Source organism: Pituophis catenifer, unplaced genomic scaffold (assembly GCF_029215685.1).
Source record: "Pituophis catenifer annectens isolate HBS135680 unplaced genomic scaffold, rPitCat1.0.hap2 SCAF_12, whole genome shotgun sequence".
Taxonomy (NCBI): domain Eukaryota; kingdom Metazoa; phylum Chordata; class Lepidosauria; order Squamata; family Colubridae; genus Pituophis; species Pituophis catenifer.
The window spans coordinates 11,230,454-11,252,472 of NW_027256892.1; the positions used below are offsets into that span (position 1 = coordinate 11,230,454).

Genomic DNA, 22,019 nt, shown 5'->3' on the forward strand with positions numbered 1-22,019 from the left:
CTGCTAACTCATTCTGCTTCTTCTCTGTTGACATTGAGACAACAGATAAAAACTGTGTTTTCCATCTAACTTTGGGAACCTTGAGGTTGAGATAACATTTCATAATGATCTGATTCAGTCTAGGTTGTTCCTAGATAATGTATCTTTTTTCCTACTATTTTTTTTCAATTGCTAAAGAAGTACATAAAATTGGGAGAACATCAAAGTCTATCCAATCCCAACTCTTACAAATGCCCCATAATGTTAAATAGAAATCTTATCTAACACATGATATGACTTTTTTCCTCTATCTCCATGTATAACAAAAAAAAGTCCTCTATTTTTTATGCAATAGTTTTGGTTTATTCATGGGTTTGATATGTATGTGGATTTTTAAATATGTTCATTGCCTGGATTTTTTTTTTAGCTATGCATTTTTTTAAGATATGCAGCCCCAGTCATGGGGCTGATGTGTACTATCTTCATACTTCCAATAAATAAACTGAAGTATAAATAAAGGAAACTAGACATATTTATGCTATAGACTTTATAGAAAATGAGTAGAACTTAATGTTCAAACTTCATAGTTTTGCGTAAAAAGAATTAAACCTCGACAAGTCACACTGTAAAGGGTAAAGAAATTAGACATAGATGAATACAAGTAGATATGAAAACTATCTATCTATCTATCTATCTATCTATCTATCTATCTATCTATTTATTTATAAAATTTATAGGCCGCTCATCTTACCTCAAGGTAACTCTGGGCGACATACAATCATAAATATAAACATAAAGATTTTGGAATGTTTGTGGAAAAGTGTTTGTTAGCAGAATGGTGATATCAAGGACTCGTGGTAGCATAGTGGTTAGATTGCAGTATTGCAGGCAAACACCGTTGACAGTATGGAGTTTGATCCTGACAAGCTCAAAGTTGACTCAGCCTTCCATCCTTCCGAGGTTGGTAAAATGAGGACCCAGATTGCTGGGGGCAAGAGGCTGACTCTGTAAACCACCCAGAGAATGTTGTAAAGCACTATGAAGTGGCATATAAGTCTAAGTGCTATTGCTATCTCAATGGCTGAACAATTGCTTTAAACGGGAAAAGTTCATGCCTGGCCACAATCTTCTCTATTCCTATATTGATTTATTTAAAGAGCCATAAACGTACCAATTCCTTGATTGTTTGAATGGGTTTCTACCTTGTGCTGAGTCATGGCTTGTTTCAACATTGTTGGAGGGGTTCACCCATAATGCTGAGGTATAAAAGCATGATTAACAATCCATGTTGCCCAGAACCACCTAGAAGCTGAAGCCCTTCAAAATCCCTAGGAGGCTAAAGGATGAGTTGTCTGGAATGCTATTTGCATCATTCTTGTTAATGTTGCAATAACGGATCTCCGTTTTCTGTGCTATGGTAATAGCTCTTTGGCTTCTGCCTGATGAACCTTTAATCTTTGGGGTCTAGAAACGTTGCCCCCAGATCTGGGTGACACTCAACCTGGAGCTTAAGCAAACAAAAGAAACAAGCGGCTGAGTTGCCTTGTCAGTTTCAAAGACCAGGTGGCTGAGTGTGTTACAGGAAGGGAACAGGTTCTCTCTCTTGCAGCACAGACCCTCTTTCCTGCTCGGAGAATTTTGAAGACTACCACCATCAGTGATGAAGAAGAAAGAGTTTGAGACCTTGAGACTGGTAAGGAGGATGCTCTTTTCCCCCAAACCTTTTCTCTTTGGCTTTAGGAAATTATTCCAAGGAAACTGCCTTATTATTTATAATTTCTGAGTATGTAACCAAGGGATGGAGATGGTGGGATTTCAGTGAACGCAGAATGCATCCCTCCTCCTGAAGTCTGTTCCTCTTGCCTTTAGATCTGGATTTCTCTACTAATTTGGGGCCAATTTCCCTGGAGTTCAGTTGCAAGTGGGAGTGAAGCAGATGTTAAGGCTATCAGAACATGGACAACTGTTAGCTATATTCAAAGAAACTGAATAACCACAAAGCACAGGATGCTCTTAAGCATGGTGATATATAAAGAGGATTTTAGTGCTCTGGTGTATAAATCGTACACCATTTGTATGATTGAGGTGTACCACTGTACACTGGGTTTACTTATCATCCTAAGTTGTTTTAATCATGGTTTATTGAAGAAGAAGAGTAGAGTAGAGTAGAGTAGAGTAGAGTAGGGCTGAAAGGGGCCTTGGAGGTCTTCTAGTCCAGCCCCCTGCTCAAGCAGGAGAACCTATACCATTTCAGAGAAGTGACTGTCCAGTCTCTTCTTAAAAACTTCCAGTGATGGAGTGCCCATGATTTCTGAAGGCAAGCTTTTCCACTGGTTAATTGTCCCCACTGTCAGGAAGTTTCTCCTTAATTCCAGGTTGCTTCTCTCTTTGATTAGTTTCCAACCATTGTTTCTTGTTCTGCCCTCTGGTGCTTTGGAGAATAATTTGACCCCGTCTTCTTTGTGGCAGCCCCTCAAATATTAGAATACTGCTATCACCCCTAATTCTTTTCTTTAGACTAGCTAGACCCAACACCTGCAGCCATTCTTCATATGGTTTAGTCTCCAGACCTTTGATCATCTTAGTTGCTCTTCTCTGAACTTCTTCCAAAGTCTCAACATCTTCTTTGTAGTATGGTGACCAAAATTAGTTGCAGTATTCCAGGGTTTTGTAAAGTGATACTAATACTTCACGTGATCTTGATTCTATGCATCTGTTTATACAACCAAGGATTGTATTAGCTTTTTTGGCTGCTGGTGCACACTGCTGGCTCATATCCAAGTGATCATCCACTAAGACTCCAAGATCCCTCTCACAGTTACTGTTTTTGAGCCAGATCTCGCCTAAGTGTATACTAAGTGCAGCTCTTATGGTTTATTAGCCAATTTGGGTTTATTAGGGTGGGATTATGCTTTGCAGTAAGCCTAAACAAAACTAACCAATGAGGCAACCAAGTAATTTTGTCATGTCAGTATCAGCCATTCAGTTCACAGTTGATGGCAAAACATCTCTTTCACACACTGCTTCATAAATGTCTGGAATCCTCTACTACGGGATGGTTTTTTACTGGTTTTGCTTTAGCATGTTACACATACCCCTGTGACTTATGACTGAGTGTGATCTGTGCAAACACTCTGAACTGGGATTAACCAAGCAATGACTGGATGGCGAGGTTCTCAAACTTTCTTGATTCATAGTACACTTAGTGTCTCCCTAATTTTTTCCTAGAGCTCTTATCCCAAAACTGCAAGCTATCTTGAGCTAGTAGTTCATGTTCTTATGGTAACCTTTGAGTTTGCTACAACACCCTGTGGGTATCTTGGCACACAGTTTGGGAACCATAGACTTAGTGCAAAATACAACCCCACCAAAATTATCTGTTTAGAATGCAATTCTTGTTAAAAGCTATGAATGAAAGCCATCTATTTTTCACTAGTTCTCCATGTTCAATAGACAGGACACTTTCTCTCTCAGATGCTGGAACAAGCAGTAGTGGGTGAACTCCTCCTGCTTTCTGATGCCTCGTGGTTCTAAGATTTCTAGTGATACCTAACTGATCATGGCTGGAAACAGGATACTAGGGAGTGTGAAATGTGCCCAGCAAGTGGGCACATTTCTCCTGTGTGCCTACAATAGCATGAAAAACTTGGGCAAATGTCCTTTGTTTCTGAAACAAAGTCTCACCAATTCTATAGAAGAAATAGATATTCCTATGAACCAGCAAACTATTATATTTAACTAATGTAAACTGAGCTGTGGTGGCACAGTGGTTAGAGTGCAGTACTGCAGGCTACGTCTGCTGCCTGTCGGCTGCCTGGAATTTGGCAGTTCGAATCTCACCGGCTCAAGGTTGACCCAGCCTTCCATCCTTCCAAGGTCAGTAAAATGAGGATCCAGAGTGTTGGGGGCAATAGGCTGACTCTGTAAACTGCTTAGAGAGGGCTGGAAAGCATTGTGAAGCAGTATATAAGTCTAAGTGCTATTGCTATTGCTATTGCTATTGCTAAACTATTTGTTGAACCAGTGTAATATTAGTGTACTATTACTTGAATCAACATCCCTAGTAGCATGGATTTAGAAACAGGTGCTATCATTACCCCATCACAGAGGTCAAGAAAGATCACAGTTTAATGATGCAATAGTATTCCAACCTGACTCCAGTCTTCTTTGGTTGTCCAAAGAATTCTGAAAGACAAATGTAAATATTTACAGTTTGTACTATAGTTAGGCTAGTTTTTGAAGGTTTTAAAGAGCAAACTGATCAATAAAATGCTCCCTTGTCTTAACCAGTAACTAAAAATAGAAATGTGGGAGGAAAGTGCAGACTATTTTGATTGTGTGATCATTATTTAATTAGCCATCATTCCATAAGTAAACTTACACAATCCAGTTTAAGCAGACCAAAAAGTCGGACAATGATTAAAAAATATATATTTGTGCATCTGAATTAGAATTCTAGAATTGTGGATTTATGAGGTTCCTATATTCTTAATGTGTTTTTTTCCCACTTGACTAATCTTGGGAAGCAGCTGTAAATTGGAATCAACAGACAAAAAGGAGAGAGGGTTTCCCCCCCTCCCCCCAATACTCAAGAAATTTGAAATGGAGAAAAACACAGCCTGATTTTCTCTCTTTTTAGATCATTTGTCAGTTTAGATATTTTGTTGCCAGTAATTTATTCATTTCATTGATACCGGGTCCTTCAGTTAATCTAGAGCAGATAGCATTTAGCCTTTTTAAAAATTTCACAACAAGGGAAGCTAGCCACAATTGTAGAAGAAGACATGGATTGCCTAATAAACTCTGTAGCCATGGGAGAATTGGAAGATAATTTCCCTGAAAAGCACACAGTTTAGAAAGCAATTTATCAGATGCAGATACAAAAAAGAGAAGAAGAGGAGATCAAGGTTATCCACTTTCAAAGTATAGTGTGCTTCTTCTTGAACCTTTCTTGCATTTCTCCTCTCATAGGTGGAACAGATCCTAACTGAATTCCAGCTACGGGAAGAAGATTTGAAGAAGGTGATGCGTCGGATGCAGAAGGAAATGGATCGAGGCTTAAAACTGGAGACGCACGAGGAGGCCTCGGTGAAGATGCTGCCCACATATGTACGGTCCACACCAGAAGGATCAGGTACTTGTTGGCTCGTTAGAAATGGATGATGGGAGATGCAGTCTTAAACTCTTATTTTTTAAATCTTCATTGCATTGTCCAAAGACTATCCTGGAATTATAATCCTGGGCTAGAAATAAGGTAAAGGTACAGGTTCCCCTCGCACATATGTGCTAGTCGTTCCCGACTCTAGGGGGCGGGAGAGCCAGCGCTGTCCGAAGACATCTCTGTGGTCTTGTGGCCAGCATGACTAAATGCCAAAGGTGCACGGAACACTTGTTACCTTCCCACCAAAGTGGTCCCTATTCTAGCACTAGGGCTAGAAATAGAGGCATGCTAATATTAGTCATCATCATATTGAAATGCCCATTAAATCAATCATGGGGTTCTTCTGGAGGCAATGATCCAGGTTGCAAAGGTTGCAAAGACATAAATTGACATGGTGTCACACTCTGGGGTTACAGAAGTTGGAGATTTCCTATCTTTGGATCTTGGAGGTACCAATTTCCGAGTGATGCTGGTCAAAGTGGGAGATGATGAGGAAGGGCAATGGAAGGTGAAGACAAAACATCAAATGTATTCCATTCCAGAAGATGCCATGACAGGAACTGCTGAAATGGTGAGTTGATCATCAAGACAAAAGGAACCAAATGAGAGGTGGGCTGGATTTCACAACATGACAAACTATTAAATTTATATGCCGCCCCTCTCACCGATAAAGCACCTCTGCATAGCAACTCAACAGAGACATAATCTATGGAACTTTATATATTGATCAAATGCCAAAAAAGCTTCAAGTTCCTACAACTACTAGAAAGTCAGTGTGGTGTAGTGATTAAAGTGAATGAACTAATACAGGGAAGATCCAAATTCATGTTTCCCTCCAGTCATGGAAACTCACTGGGTTCCCTTGAGTTAGTTTCTTTTGATCAATTTAATCTACCTCATGGTTTGGTTGCTGTACCAATAAAATAAAGAGGTGCTCATTGAAGCCATGTTTAAGTCAACAGTTAAGCCAAAGTTGTGTAGAAGACAGTGTTTTAGCAGCTTTTACATATTATGAAAATAGCAAAATTATCAAAGTCCTACCCAGTTGTTGGAAGGATGAGGGTGCCTTGCTCTCACCCTAGGATGTTGTGTTTTGCTCATTGTCAAAGAACTTGAGTTCTTGAATAAGCATTTTGCAAAAAGTGAAAGAAAATTTTCACTAAAGGACAATAGAATTTTTGTGTCTCTCCCTCAGCTCTTTGATTATATTTCGGAATGCATCTCCGACTTCCTGGACAAACATCAAATGAAGCACAAAAAGCTGCCTCTGGGCTTTACATTTTCCTTCCCGGTTCGACATGAAGACATTGACAAGGTGAGATTTGAAACGAGGGATTTTGAATGCTTCCTGCTTTTGACTGCATGACTTTCTCAATGGAGCTGATGAATCATTCATAATCATACATCCCTAAACTACTGGAGGGTGCGATGTTCCTTCTGTCTCTATATGAGGGAAGCTTGGGAGAAAATATGCTAAATCAGAAAACAACCAAATAAGTTAAACTCAATCCCTTTGTGCTATGGAAGCTCAGAAGATGATCAATTTCTATAGAAAATTACTTCTGTTTTTAAAAAAAGTGAAGCACTTCGGTGATGTCACTGTCAGCCTTGAAATTCAGCATAAAACATAGATAAGTATACAGGTAGTTCTTATTTTACCACCATTTGTTTAGCGACTGCCTGAAGTTACAACGGCACTGAAAAACTGAGTTCCACTAATGTGCAAATCTGCCAAGGGAAATGTGTCACTGTACTAGTGTAAGTGCATGCATTGTAGATGAGCTTCTAGACAGATTCTTCAGCAGTGAATAGACCATGTTAGCCATGAACCATTGTATGATTTCTGTAGGATTGCAGACATTTTGCAAAATTTTAACAATCCTGCATTGTTGCTTTTTCTCCTATAAGAATATTAAAGAGGAGTCAATATGTTTGTTACTACAGTAGCTGTTAATGAGAAAGTCACAAACCATTGTATTTCATAACTTAAGTTTTTTCTTCTTTTCTTGCTCTTCTTTCTCTTTCTTCTTTCTTTTCTATTTTTTCTTTAAGTTTGCTTTTTATCTGAGGCAAAATACTCAATAAATATAAATTTTAAAAATCTCTTACAACAATATGAAGAGTTTGTGAAAATGTCATCATTCTCACGTAAGATCTGGTCTAAGATGATCAAAACCAGACAATCTGCAATTATTCTCCATTGCTGGTACATGGTTGCCTACATCTGCAGGCCCTTCTGATTACAATGTAGCTTTTTTCTTTGCTTTAGACAAACTTTTCCTTGCTATATTGATCCATATTGTTTGTTTCAGCCATGGAGTTGTGCTTGTTTTGCAAAGTTTGGTCTGATTCTTTCCATGTCCTGATTTGTAGGGCATTTTGTTGAACTGGACAAAAGGCTTCAAAGCATCTGGAGCTGAAGGGAACAACATTGTGGAGCTTTTGAGAGATGCTATCAAACGAAGAGGGGTGAGAGGAATAATCATTTCATAATGTTTGGTGCCTGGCTTCTTTTCAGCTAATTCTCAGGGTCAGAAAAAGCAGCCTTCTAATACATTGGGCACCTGACTCATTGAGCATAACCCCGTCTACTCTCTCTCTAAAGAACTGTGAGACTAAAATAAGATGTTTCGATAAGGAAAATGTGGAAGAAGGGAGCCATAGAAATGACTGAACCTGTCATGTATTCCCTAAGTTTAGACCGCCTTTTTCAGGAACTGTCAAGTAAGATGAAGAACTAGATGGACGCAACATTGTGCTTTGCTTTTAGCAGCAGAATATTTAAGGTTTCCCTACCCCAGATGGCAGGCAGAAGACTGTTATACTGCTGTTTACGAAGGTTTTTAAATTGGAAATGTCAAGAGTTCAACTTCCAGCATTATATGTGAAGGAACAACAGGATCTTAAAAACATGGCAGTGTCTACAGAGACCTCTGAAATGAATCCATTATCCATCATCCCAAATGAAGGACCCTAGGAGCAAGGGAGAACAGTTTAGATAGAAGCAATCTTTTCTTGGAGACTGAAGGTGTTGCCCACCTCTTGATTATGTTACTTTCTGATTAGTTTCAGTTCTCTACAGGTACAGAACAATCCAGATGCATGACGTCTCCTAGAGTAAGGGGATAGATCTCTTCTCCAAAGAATTTATAGCCTATTATTCAACACAAGGGAGGGGGGAGGAAGTGTGTGTGTGTGTGGGGGGAATATGAAGGGTAGGAAATCTGTTTCCCTCTTCCAATATTCCAGATTTGCAAGAATGCTTATAGAATGGCCACCTTCAAACCCAATGACACATAACAAAAGGAACATAGCATTTATTTTGTGGTGTGGTGTGACAAATCCTCTTTTGGTTTTGTGCAGAATGTTAGGAAAATCCCAGAGAACTTTGCCTCAATCTCTAGCCAACTTCAGAGACAACAACCTCCAACCGCCTTCCAACATCCTTGGAGTTATCTGATGGTATCTTTCTGAGAAGGTGGTCATTCCACATGTGTTATTTCTTGATGTCCTAGAAAGATAACAGTGCTTTTTTCAACCCACTGCAGGATTTTGAGATGGATGTCGTTGCAATGGTCAATGACACAGTAGCAACGATGATTTCCTGCTATTATGAGGATCACAGATGTGAAGTTGGTATGATTGTGGGTAAGTGGACCTGCCATGTTCATATACTTTCCCTGGGCACAACCATTGTAATCTGAACAACTCCTTCTTGCTGATTCAAACTGAACCCAGTTTTACAGAGAGGCTGCTGTAAACCTTCCTCGCTTGATATTATCCTGGTGGCCTCCACTGCTCTTAGTCAACATGGCAATAAAATGTATTGATTGGAGATGATGGGAATTATAGTTAAACATGTTTGGAAGACAGCACTTATCCAGTCAGTGATATGATTTGTTGAACTAATAGTTCTCCAACAAATTCTGACTGCAGATGTTTGTATGGATATTGTAGAAAACCATGGACATTCCCATTTTGAGCTGTGGCCTCTCCCCAGAGCAATAGCTTCTAAAAAGCTGGGTGATGGGATGGAATGTTGTCCAGATTCCAGAAGATCAAGAGACATCACAATTTAGATTGTGTGGGAGAAAGAGGGTGAAGACGGCTCCTTCCTAATAGTTTCCAAAGCATATATTTTATGATGCTTTAGTCTGTCAAACTGCTTTAGTTTGGCAAGGTTTCTGTCTCTGGGTGAGGAACAGTGAAGGAAATTGCTTGGAAGAATCTCAATGGGTCTTTATTGAGTTTTGGAGCCTGAGAGCACAATTAGTACATCTTTGCAAACGGTTCCATCCCCATCTGCTGCTGGTTTGTTTTGTGCAGACAATGAACCTCCAGCATTGATATATGTTGAACATTCCTTGATGTTGGGATGGGAATGATGATGGGAACAGAATGAACAGTTTTTTCCTGTAATGGGCAGGTGCTAAAGAACTACAAAGTGAGGCAAGAGTTATGCTCCATTTATCTGAAGATGAATAATACTATTTGCAGTACAGAGAGTAGGTTGCCTGGAAATTTGTGTTTTGGGTTGCTTTTTTTCCCCTTTAGCTCAGGTGCTCAATGTGGCCAAATTCTTATGTGACTATTATGATGATGTGACTATTCTGGAAACAGCTGTTATATATCAAGTGGACATTGTCAAGCAGTACTTTTTAACAGCACCCAAGGTCTTTCTGACATTCTAGATATATATTAGTTGCAGCAACCATAGTAATGACTCTGCTTCACTTGATTAAATGCTATTAAGGGACTCACAGGTGTTTTACAACATGGGAAGCACTCTGCAGAATTTCCTTCTGCTAAATTGTAAATTCTAATTGTTGTCAGTACAGGGAGTCCTTGACTTAGGTCTAGTCACTTAGCCACCATTCAATGTTCCAATGGACCTCCCCCAGGCTATTTACAATCCAGATTTGAAGTTCTGATTACTGCTCCCTCCCCCCCACCTCCCCCCCACCCCCCACCCCCCCCAGTCATATGATTGCATTTTGGGTGCTTGTTAACCAGCCCACATTTATGGCTGTTTGCAGCATCACATGAATACAATATATAACTTTATTTTTTTCAGGAAACCAGCATTTTATTTCCAATTTCCAGCAAAAACAACCCCAGAACCCTACCCATTGTGAAAAATGGGTTCTCCTGATGATTGCAGTTTTCGCTTTACAAGCATTGCATTTGTTTAATGACTGTGCAAAAAAGTTATGAAATTGGGTGTGATCACATAATGATCTACATAACAACCAGCATGAAGTACAACTATAATTATGGTCCTAAATTGAGGACTACATGTATGTGTGTTACATAATCTTCATAACGTAATTCTATTACATTTAATGAAAAGAAGTACTAAGGGTGACATGATAACAGTGTTCCAATATCTAAGGAATTGTCAGAAAGAAGAGAGGTTCAACCTATTTTCCAAAGCACCTGAAGGCAGAACAAGAAACAATGGAAACTAATCAAGGAGAGAAGCAACCTAGAACTAAGCAGAAATATCCTGATAGTTAGAACAACTAACCAGTGGACAGACTTGACTCCAGAAATTGTGGGTGCTCCAACATTGGAGGTTTTTAAGAAGAGATTGTACAACTATTTGTCTGAAACGGTATAGGATTTCTTGCCTGAGCGGGGGGTTAGACTAGAAGACCTCCAAGATCTTCCAACTATGTTATTCTGTTATCAACTTTAGCCTTTATATGTTCCTTTAGTAATCCACTGATATTAGCTGGACCTGGAGTAAAATGTCAGCTTCCAAAAATCTTCAACGTGGACCAGGATAATAGAGACATGTCAAGGGTCTCCCGATGATGCTTGGGCTTGGATTGACTGGGGAAATTTCTTTGCCTCTCCTTCTCTTAGGCACAGGCTGCAATGCTTGCTACATGGAAGAGATGGAGAATGTTGAACTGGTAGAAGGCAATGAAGGACGAATGTGTGTGAACACCGAATGGGGCGCTTTCGGAGAGTCGGGAGAGTTGGATGAATTCCTCTTGGAGTATGATCGTGTGGTGGATGAAACCTCACTTAACCCCGGTCAGCAGCTGTAAGGAATATGTCAGATAAAGTTAACTTAATTGATTATTCTTCTCTGGTGTACTAGGGAACAGGAACAAGGCACTGAAGCTTGCATGAAAGCTGTGGTCTCACCATAACATCTAGGCACAAGTCATGAGTTTGGGATGGTCACAAAGGCAATTCCTTTTGATATCATTCCCTTCCATGGTGTTAATTTTAAGATCAATGTTTCTCAACCTTAGCAACTTTAAGATGGGTGGACTTCAAGTCCCAGAATTCTGGAAGTTGAAGTCCAAGTTGAAGTTTGAATCATGGAGGTCCATCCGAAAATTGCCAAGGTTAAGAAACACTAGATTAGAAAGTAAAATCTGTTGTGCTTTTCTAAGCTTAAAGTAAGGGAGGGCAATCTTAACTCTTGAAAATTACTTTGTTTTAGAAGTAATCTGTTAGGGTTCATGTGCAGTGGTGAATAGGGTTTAATCCAGAGATAAGTGTGACCCTCCTTCCTTCCTTCCTTCCTTCCTTCCTTCCTTCCTTCCTTCCTTCCTTCCTTCCTTCCTTCCTTCCTTCCTTTCCTTCTTCCTTCCTTCCCTTCCTAACCCTTCCTCTTCCTCTTTTCTTTTATCCAACATCCAGTTTTTCTGTCTCCCAAACAGCAGATTGCCAGGGAAGAAACAGAGAGCTCTTACCAAACTCTGGACTGATTACGTGCACATTTTAATAAGTACAAAAATCACATGACATTCTTTGGGCTATATGTAGCCCATACTTTCTGTAGAGAAGCTTTGCCTAATCTGGCCACCTTAAAATGTGTTGGGTTTGGAGATCTAGGATATTCAGACAAAAAGGGCTATGGTGTAAGAAAATGCCCTAGAATAGAGGATTTTTTTACTTGCAAGCTTGTCCAAGCTTGTTGGTGTTACGTTGGTAACTTCTAGATGTGGGAACATCAACTCCCAGAATTCTCAGTAAAGGCCATGTTGGCTGAGATTTTGAGAGTTGACATCCACACATCAGGAGGATGTTCAAGTTGAGTAAAGCTGCTTTAGAATAGAGGTAATAACATTCATGGTTTCCTTTCTTGGCCTCATAGTAACAAGCAGGACTTGCAAAAAAACCCTCTTCTAATACTGAAAATATCATAGAGCTGAGTTTTAAACTCTGGCACAAATGACCTGTGCACACATTGGTTACTGGAAAAAAAAGTCAAGTTAAGCAAAGTGGGAAAGTGGTTGTTTTTCCTTTGTTCAGAGAAAACAACCCCCGTTGTTAGGCAATCAATCTTCCTACATGAGTGGATTTTGTTCAAACAAACTGCAGTGATTTCATCTGACACACTAACACATTTAACCTTCCCTATTATACATATATAAATGATCTCCATGCCTTGTGGGTGTTGATGCGTCTGCCTCCCCCCCACACACCTACCTACCTGCACGGAGCTTCTCCTGTGTGTGACTAAACTGTACCTTCCTTTCTCCAGGTTTGAGAAGATCATAGGGGGGAAATACATAGGGGAGATTGTACGACTGGTGCTGCTAAAACTGGTAAATGAAAACCTACTCTTCAATGGAAAAGCTTCAGAAAAGCTGAAGACCAGAGGATCATTTGAAAGTCGTTTTATCTCACAGATTGAAAGGTAGTCAATACTGTACAAAGTTTACTTGGGGCACTTTGGAATCATCAGGAGAGGCCTATTGTTGCCCTGCTAATAGTTCTTAGTGAAAATAAGTGGAAAGGTTGTTTTGATGTCATGAACAGGTTTTTGAACACCCTGGAAAAAAATATTGCAATGCAGACTGATGATTCCTCCTCTTCCCACCTACAATATGTCAGGTATTTTAGTCCTTTGTTATTTAGTTTATTTTATCCATTTTTCTGCAGCTGTTTTATTCTGTTTTAGCTTTATATTTCATATTAATAATAATTTGGTTTTCAAAAAAGAAGGTGCTGATTTGCAAAAAAAAGATCAACGTGCACATAAAATCTATTCTAGGGAGTGAATTTAAAATGCCGTAGGCTCTTCTAAAGTGACTGAAATCTATCTGCCCAGGAGTACAAAAATTCCAACAGAGTCTCGTCCTCATCAATTTTCTTCTACAAATATTATAGACTCTTCTGTTAATCAGCCATGATGAATAACAAGTCAAAATTAGCCGCAGCTTTCTAATTCAGATTTTCCATTGAGGCTTGACAGATTTTCACTGAACCGTTCATGAAATTTTCATGATGTGAATGGTTATAAATGACCATCAGTTAGTTCCATGGCTTGAGAAGGAAGAGGTCTTTTTGATTTATTCATGCAGCAACAGATTTTCTGCTTTCCAAGGAAATAGTATAGATTAGTACTTCAGTATAGATTATCTCAAAAAAATAAGGAATGCCAAACATAGGTTTTCCCTGGAAATCGTCAGGCAGTAGGTTAGATTAGAAAGCCAAAAAATGTTCAGTCAGAAAACAATGACAAGTCATCAGCATAATGCTACCAAGAAAGTTACATGGATGTGTTCATAAAGTCATTGGGGACTGTCCGAGGGGGAATTTTACTTTTAGAGGGATGCAAAACAATCTCAGATCAGAATACTTCATCCTCATGTTCCACAATTCCACAATGGCCATTCCAGTTATACTGGAAATGGAACAACCCTCACATGGATAGTTCCAACCTTGAACCTCTTTGCACAGCTCTATTTACAATCATCACCTAACCACTCGGCTTTTCTCTAGATTCTCAGTACAGTCTTGCTTCCTATTCCCTTACAACTGGGTTAGCTCCCTCACTGGCCTTGCTGTATCTATCTAATAGACATGATTCAGAAAGCTTTTCTTAGAATAAAATTAACTTGTCATTCTGCTGCCCTAAGTCTTTATATTTCCATTTTGCTTCCAGTGATACTGGTGACCGCAAGCAGATTTACAATATTCTAACCTCTTTTGAGCTGTTTCCCTCTGCAATGGACTGTGACATTGTTCAGATGGCCTGTGAGAGTGTCTCCACACGGGCTGCCCAAATGTGCTCAGCTGGGCTGGCTGGGGTTATCAATCGCATGAGGGACAGCAGGAACGAGGAGACGCTGAAGATTACAGTGGGTGTTGATGGGTCAGTCTACAAGCACCACCCTAGGTGAGCCCTTGACACAACCTTGGTTTCCTTTTTAAAAAAATAACTTTCATTGAAGAAACAAAATGAAAACAATGGAAATGGAAAGAAAGGAAAGATTGTAAAGAATTAGCTTCCGATCTTTTTGACAGAATTTATATTGTCCGCTCTCTCTCTAAGGTCACATCATAATTTCCTTCTTGCTAAGCTACTCTTTCTAATCTTCAGACTCATAAATCACAAGTTCATTTCTCTCTTTTTTTCAGCAAAAAATCCAACATTCCAATAAATGTTGTTGTTGATGTCTCTAATGAAATAAATTAATTTTGTTATCTTTGCTAATTCTGTTATCTTCACCAACAATTCCTCAATTGTTGGTATTTCAAAATGTTTTCATTTTTGTGCATATAACACTCCCCAAATAGTAATCATATGTCAAAATAATACTCCATGGCTCTTTTCCAATTGCCTATCCATTAATCCCAGAAAGAAAAGTTTTGATTTCAGTTGAATGTTGATCTTTAAAATCCTTTGTATCATTATATAGTATATAATTGAACACAGAAATTGTTGGGGTTTTAAACTCCATCAAGCATGATAAAATGACCCTTCACGTTGCCCATATTTCCAGTCTAAATTTGAAAGATCCTTATACAATCTAGACAACTTTTCTGGAGTCTTATAGTAACATATATCATTTTATAAAAATTCTAAATTATAACATAATGGAAATTTCAATTTTTTTAACTACATATTTTCTCACAATTCCATCCTATAGTGTGATCAAAATTGCCCATGTTGTCACACACACTTTCATGATACAACTTTGGTTTCCTGATGCACAGGGGCATCTCAAATGATCAAATATTTAACTAAGTGATACGGTCATGCTGAAATATTACCAATTGTGAAAAAAAGTCTAGGTTCCTAGGTGAAGATATCATGAGAGAATTTTGGTTCTCAGAGGAGTGCAGAAAATATTTGATCCCTCAAGCAAAACAGTATCCTAGCAATCAAAACTATCTCTTGAGGGACAAAAAGCCTAGAGCAATGGTTCTCAACCTGTGGTCCATGGACCCCTGAGGGGGCTGTGATGTAATCACAGGAGTCTACGAAGGCTTGAAAAAAATATTATGATTTAAATCTTAAGTCTTGGGCATCCAGGGCCATGGTCCATGGCCACAAAAGGTATTTAAAGGTGGTCCATGTTGAAGAGAAGGTTGAGAACCTTTTAGTGTAAATGCAAACTTTTGAATATGTGTTATCATCCCAATTTTCCCATTGTTTCTTAGAATCTGGCATCTTCTGCATATTAAAAACATAAGTATGTGTGTGTATTCTTTTTTTTTGTAAACAAGTTTTATTAAAATTTTTCTTTCATCATACATATTTTATGAACAGAGTGTTGACCAGATTACATCTTCTACATTTTATATATATTAATCTTCTTAATTTATTCCAATCTTCCCATTTTTTCCATATTCATCCCTTTCATATAGTTCTTTATCATGAATTAATCATTTTTCACCATATCTTGTTATTTCAACTTCTGCCATATTGTTCTTTTTTTTTCCAAGTCCATTTTACATATTTCCAATTTCAGTCATAATATTCTTTTTCCATACTTCTTTGTCTTATCTTAATTTCTCTTAATACATAATAAGAAGTACCACTAATTCCTAATCTCTTACAATAACATCAATTAATTATCTTATTTCTCCATTACAGAATATATTTCTCAAAATCCCCATCCCACTTTTTAACATTTCAACTTTGTCTCTTAATTAAAATTGTCTTCAAAATTAAGCCAAATTACTATTTCACATTTCATTTGCTATTCTGTTTTACTATAAACAATATACATCATCACATTCAAATCTTACATTAAAACCCTTTAACTTGACCATCCACAATTAATAATATTAATACTGTTCCCTTAAATCTACTAATATTTACCTTATTTCCCTTCCTCCTTTCCACTGATCTTCCCTTCTTTAACCATTTTCTCTTGGTCTCTCCAAAATTCCACTTCTTGATAATTTTCTCCTTTTATCCCATTCTCTTAACTACTTCTTTTTCCTTTTTTGTTTTGTTTTTATATTTATTATATTTTTTCTTCTGACTCCTTTTTCTCACTTTTAGATATAATATTCAAATAGTTCTCCCCAAGTTTTCTCCTAATCTCTTTCCACTATTTCCCTCTTTACCCTTTGATTGATTCTTTTTGGGGGGATGTCCCTATCCACTCTTTTTTTTGCCACTGTAAATCCCAGTGAAATCATCTAACTGCTTTTTGCATTCAATTCCTTTTCCTTCAATATTATTTTCTTGCTCCTCATTTATGCTCTCTTCTGCCACCTTCTCCCCTATTTCTTGTACTTTGTGTTCCAGCAAAATTTCTGACTTTTTATTACCCTTTAGTGATTCATGCATATTTTTAATTCAATTAATTCCTCACACATCCAAGACTCCATATTGCCAATTTAAGAAAATGTTAAAACTTTTAAATGTCATATTTAATTAAAATTTAAAATTCATTTAGTCTCTTTTTGTTTTCAAATAATGTCCAATTTAAGTATTTATCCAGTCCACTCCAAGTTAAATATTTGTATCTTCCACAGCCATTGAGAATTGAGACCAAGCAATGTAGAAAGACAGATACTCCTTAAAAGTTCTCACAGTTTCCAAATTAACTTTTAGTGGTCAAGGTCACAGCTGTACTTTTTCTTCCTTCCAGTAAATATTGCAGTACACTCTTTCAGCCAGCAGATGTCTCTCTCAAATCCACAATATTTTCAAACCAACTAAATGTCAAAGCTGTCAAAAATATTTAAATCCACATAAAGAATACTTTTCCTCGGGTTCTTTTCTTATTTTTAGTTTGTCCAAATCCAATTATAGATACAAAAACTTTCTTGGGCTTTAGTATTTTAGCCTCCTCTTTATTCTTCTCCCTCCATTGAATTTCCCAAGTGCCAATTAGCCACTCATATCAGCTCCGGGACACCTTTTAATCCAATTCCAAATTTTCTTTTACCTGTGAGTTGGCCAATCACTCACCCGGTACCAGCACTCCATTTAAACACCACTCCTGCACAAAAAACTTAGTCTGGTTGCCCCAGCTTCAGACCCCTGCCGCCAGTCCGAAAAGCTGCCTCCGACCTTTTGAGGAACTTTCCTGTTCCTCTTGGTCTTATGAGATGCCTCTCCTTCTTCACCGTCCCTACAGGACAGTTCTGGTCCGAAGACCCCCTGACAGCAGTTTGTCCGGCTGGATTTTCGCAAAGCTCGTCGGAGCCCGCTATTTTTCCATCCAGTCTCGCTGTGACACTTCTGGTTCCCCCCTTTGTGTATATATTTTTGACTTTTTAAATATTATCCATATTGCAAATCCATGGGCCGTCCATGGGAATGAGAAGAGTTACAGCTGAAAAACCATAGGCAAACAGAAGATTAGAGGTGCTTTCATACATAACATTTAGCTTGACCCTTATTCAGCCAGGTTGGAGGACCTGCTGCCAAAGACATCCAATTTGCTCCAAAACAGCTCCATACTGTGACAACAGCAAACATCAGAGTACTAGGCAGGATATCAGAAATAATAACTTCTGTGTTTCAAACTCATTGTTGAGGCTTAAGCCAACAAACTGGACACTTGAATGCCACAAAGGGCCTGTCTACATGCCTGGGCTGCTTTCAACACAACCTGATTCATCCTGATTAAAATGAAACCTGAAATATAGGGTGGGTAGGAGGGATCCCTTTTAAGAAGTGGGTGGCTTACCAGTTCATGTTGTTAGAATTCTGCAGATCTAGCAGAGTGTTGTTCAATTTATGCTCCATAGTTTCCTGAAACCCAGGCAACTGAATAAACTTAGCCAGTTTTGGTTTTTTAAAACTATTGTGTTAAATTCAGCTGTAGAGTTGCAACACTGATATCTGCTTGGAAGGGCTCTGAAACCCCTGCCTGTCCAAGAGGTTTCTTCTCGGAAAACACTGACTCTTCCTTTCTCCTTCTTCTCTCCTTTTTTTTCTTCTGTTCATAGTTTCAAAGAGCGTTTCCATGCATCAGTCAGGCAACTCACTCCAGGCTGTGACATCGCCTTCCTGCAGTCAGAAGAAGGCAGTGGACGAGGAGCCGCTCTCATTTCTGCTGTAGCGTACAAAATGGCTTGCATGATTGGCCAATGAGATGGACTATGAAAGGAAAGCTGTCTCTAGGAAAGCACCTCTTCTTCTCAGTGACCAGGATGTGTTCTTTTGGGGTGTGCCAGGAACAGGACCAGTAGGAGGAAATTATTCCTGGGGAGTTGAATGACCACTGGATAGAACGATGGCTGGATCAATACTGGGTTCCTCCTAACTTCTATTTGTAGAGAATGCAATTATTCTTTCAAACATCAACTTTTCCTTTTTCTTCAAATTCTCCTATAATGTATGAAGGCGGGAGGGGGATATGGGTTAGAGTTTAAGTAATGAATTGAGGGGTGTTCAATTTATATATTAAAACAATTCATTTAGTTCTATGGTGGTGTTGAGTGAACAGGAAGGAAGTTAATTTGTTGGGGTGGAAAATTGCTCAACAAAAAGATCTTGACCAATCAGTCAATAAGAAGAGTAACCCAAAAATTGTTTTTCCCAGTGAAATGATCATTGGAGCCTTGCTTTATAGAATGCAGAGCATTGCACGTAGAAGATAGCAAAGGAAGGCACAGATATCAAGTCTAAAGTGTAGAATCATTCAAAATGTGCCACTGGTTTCTTTAGAAAATTTGATTCTAAGGAGATTAAAACAAGGGTCCGTATCAACGTGTGGTGGCTAGATATGATCTCCACAGGGCCGGATTTAGATGAAAAGAGGCCCTAGACTATTCCACTTATGAGGCCCTTTCACCAGTGGTGGGATTCAATTTTTTTAACAACAGGTTCTGTGGGCGTGGCTTAGTTGGGGGTGTGGCTTAGCAATCATGTGACTGGGTGGGCGTGGCTAGCTGGTCACGTGACTGTGTAGGCGTGGGTAGCTCATCATGTGACCGGGTGGGCGTGGCTATGTGCATAGGGACTACTCAGAGGGCTGAAAAAAGTAATTTCTGACTGGGCCTCGCACTTTTGACCGGTCCTCACACTTATGACCATCCTCACATTTATGCCCGTGCAGCTTTCTTAACAACCATGTCACTCATTTCACAACTGCTTCTCTTCACCATGGTGACAAGATAGGGCAAAAACGTAAAATGTGAGGACAGTCGTAAGTTCGAGGACTGGTCAAAAGTGCGAGGACCAGTCAAAAATAACTTTTTCAGCCCTCTGAGTAGTCCATATGCACAAAAGGACTACCCAGAGGGCTGAAAAAAGTGATTTCTGACAGGGCCTCGCACTTTTGACCGGTCTTTGCACTTATGACTGGTCATCATTTATGCCCATTGTAGCATTCTTAACAACCATGTCACTCATTTCACAACTGCTTCTCTTCACCATGGTGACAAGATAGGGCAAAAACGTAAAATGTGAGGACAGTCGTAAGTTCGAGGACTGGTCAAAAGTGCGAGGACCAGTCAGAAATAACTTTTTCAGCCCTCTGAATAGTCCATATGCATAAAAGGATACAGCAATAGAGAGGGATGAAGGAAGGGAAGGGAAATTAGAGTAGGAGTGAGGGTAAGAGAGGTAGGAAGAGAGGAGGAGAAGGTGAAAGGAAGAGGAAGTAGGGAGGAGAAGAAGAGGGGGAGGAAGAGAAAGTAAGAAGGAAAGAAAAGAGAGAGGTGGTAGGTTTGAGGAGAAAGATTGCTGTACAATAAAAAAGATGAAAGGGAAGAAAGCCAACCCCAAACAAATATAAAGATATTAAGATAAAGAATGAATTGTTAAACTTTAAAGAATAAAAGAGAACAAATATGAATAAATAACAATAATTAGAAACACACATACAAACATACAATGTATTTTCTTTGAACAGAGTATTTGGCTGGTTCACAAATTTAAACAGTGTTTAGTCATTTCAATTAAATTTACAATTTCTATATTTCATTTTTGCCATATTTATTCCTCATCTATTTTTGTAAAAAACTAATATTACCCTTCATCCTCATCTCTAATCTTAATCAAATTCAATTTTTCCCTTCTATTCTATATTATACCCCTTCCCATTGTCATCTATTTTTTTTTATTAAAAAGTTTTATAAGAAATACAAACAATTTTCTCCCCCCCACCCTTCCCCTTCCCCACATAAATTATACATTTTCTTATACATAAGAAATCCTCCATATACATGTTTCCCTTAAAGAAAGCATTAAAATAAAACATTTTAATTATATTCGGAGTTGCTCTTCTCCTTCTTCCCTCATTCCACAACAAACCTTCTTCTCCTCCTCCTTTCTTTCCCGTCCCTCCCTCCTCTTCCCTCCTACCTCTTCCCTCCTACCTCATCCTACTTCCTTTCCCTTTCCCCCACTTCTCTCTTCTTTTCCCCCTTCTCGCCTTCACTCCTACTCCTGTCCCCTTCCCTTCCCTTCCTCCTCTCCTTTCTTCCATTCCTCTCCCTCCCTCTCCTCTTCCTACCCCCTCCTCCTCTCTCCTTTCTAACTTCTTTGCTGTGAAATATTTTCCTCCTTTAGTATCTGAGCAACTCCTATATTCTAGAATACACTTTCTTCTGCTAAAACATTTCTCTATTCATCACTTTCCCCCCCCTCCCTTATCCCCCCCTCCCCGCCCCACCCCTGACTTCCCAGAGCAAAAACAGGGTATAGCATCTAACAAACATATGCTAAAATAAACTAACAAATTATAAAGTTCAAAGCTCCCACGTTCTTTAACTCCCTTTGCTCCAATTCAACAACCTCCCTTTTATAAATTCTCAATACCAATTAAATTAAATTCATTCTTCCTACTTATATAAAAAAAAGAAAAAAAAACCTTTTTCTTAATGCATAATCCGATACTTTAGCAGTCTTACAAACAATAAAAATCATGAATAAATTCCATTTCTATACCAGAAAAAAAAGTTTCATCTTAAAATCTTGCACATTTTATCTCATATATCTTTTAAAATAATATAGTCTAATGTTAAGCATTTTAAAAATCTCTTAATACCTTTAAAACACTTATTTACCAAATATAAATTTCAGAATCTATAGGAGGGTATCTTTCAATTTTTCAATTAACCGTCTTAATACCTCTAACTTTTTAAAAGAACAACCCTTAACTATCCAAAACTAATTATCAGTTTACAATAAAATTCTGAGTTTAACATTAATCCTCTTCGCTTCAAAGGGTTAGACATCCTAAAAGCTTATACAATTTATCTCATATATCTTGTAGAATAATATAACCTTATGTTAAACATTTTAAAAATCTTTTAATATCATTAAAACACATATTTGCCCGTTGCCAATTTCAAAATCCACAGGAGAATATCTTTCTTAATCTTCTGTTCTTCACTTCTTTTTGTATTTTTTCCAATCCTTTTTTTTTATAAATTCTTTCAACAATCCCCCCAGTTTTATTTTGGAAACTTTTAAAATAGTGATTTGAGGTTGATGTTTCTGAAATACTCGCTCTCTTCTTGAAGTCAGATTTTCTAACTTAAAATCCTCATCTCGTCTCTTCTGGTTTGTATAATCATTCAATCCATTTCTTTGTCCATATAGCCAAAATTTGTTGCCATAAAGATTGTCAGCTTGCAATAAAGAAACCATTTGTTGCTTTTCTGTCATTGGAATGGAAACGTCCACCAAAACCTTTGTTTCAGCTGT

At 38.4% G+C, this 22,019-nt stretch overlaps 1 protein-coding gene across 1 annotated transcript; it reads left to right on the top strand.

Annotated features, from left to right (window-relative positions):
* The first annotated feature begins 1,639 nt into the window (after nucleotides 1–1,639).
* Nucleotides 1,640–18,649, top strand: GCK (glucokinase). The gene is made up of 10 exons (XM_070952624.1): nucleotides 1,640–1,672; nucleotides 4,951–5,113; nucleotides 5,557–5,711; nucleotides 6,336–6,455; nucleotides 7,514–7,609; nucleotides 8,689–8,788; nucleotides 11,009–11,192; nucleotides 12,648–12,803; nucleotides 14,055–14,288; nucleotides 18,311–18,649. The coding sequence occupies exons 1-10, from the start codon at nucleotides 1,640–1,642 to the stop codon at nucleotides 18,453–18,455; spliced, it is 1,386 nt and encodes a 461-aa protein (XP_070808725.1). The 3' UTR covers nucleotides 18,456–18,649.
* The last annotated feature ends 3,370 nt before the right edge of the window (nucleotides 18,650–22,019 follow it).

Excerpts from the sequence above, each read along its gene's own strand:
- GCK (XM_070952624.1), top strand. The coding sequence starts at position 1,640 with ATGAAGAAGAAAGAGTTTGAGACCTTGAGACTG. Across the intron at positions 5,712-6,335 it reads TGACAGGAACTGCTGAAATG|CTCTTTGATTATATTTCGGA; the intron begins GTGAGTTGATCA and ends TCTCTCCCTCAG. Across the intron at positions 11,193-12,647 it reads CTTAACCCCGGTCAGCAGCT|GTTTGAGAAGATCATAGGGG; the intron begins GTAAGGAATATG and ends TCCTTTCTCCAG.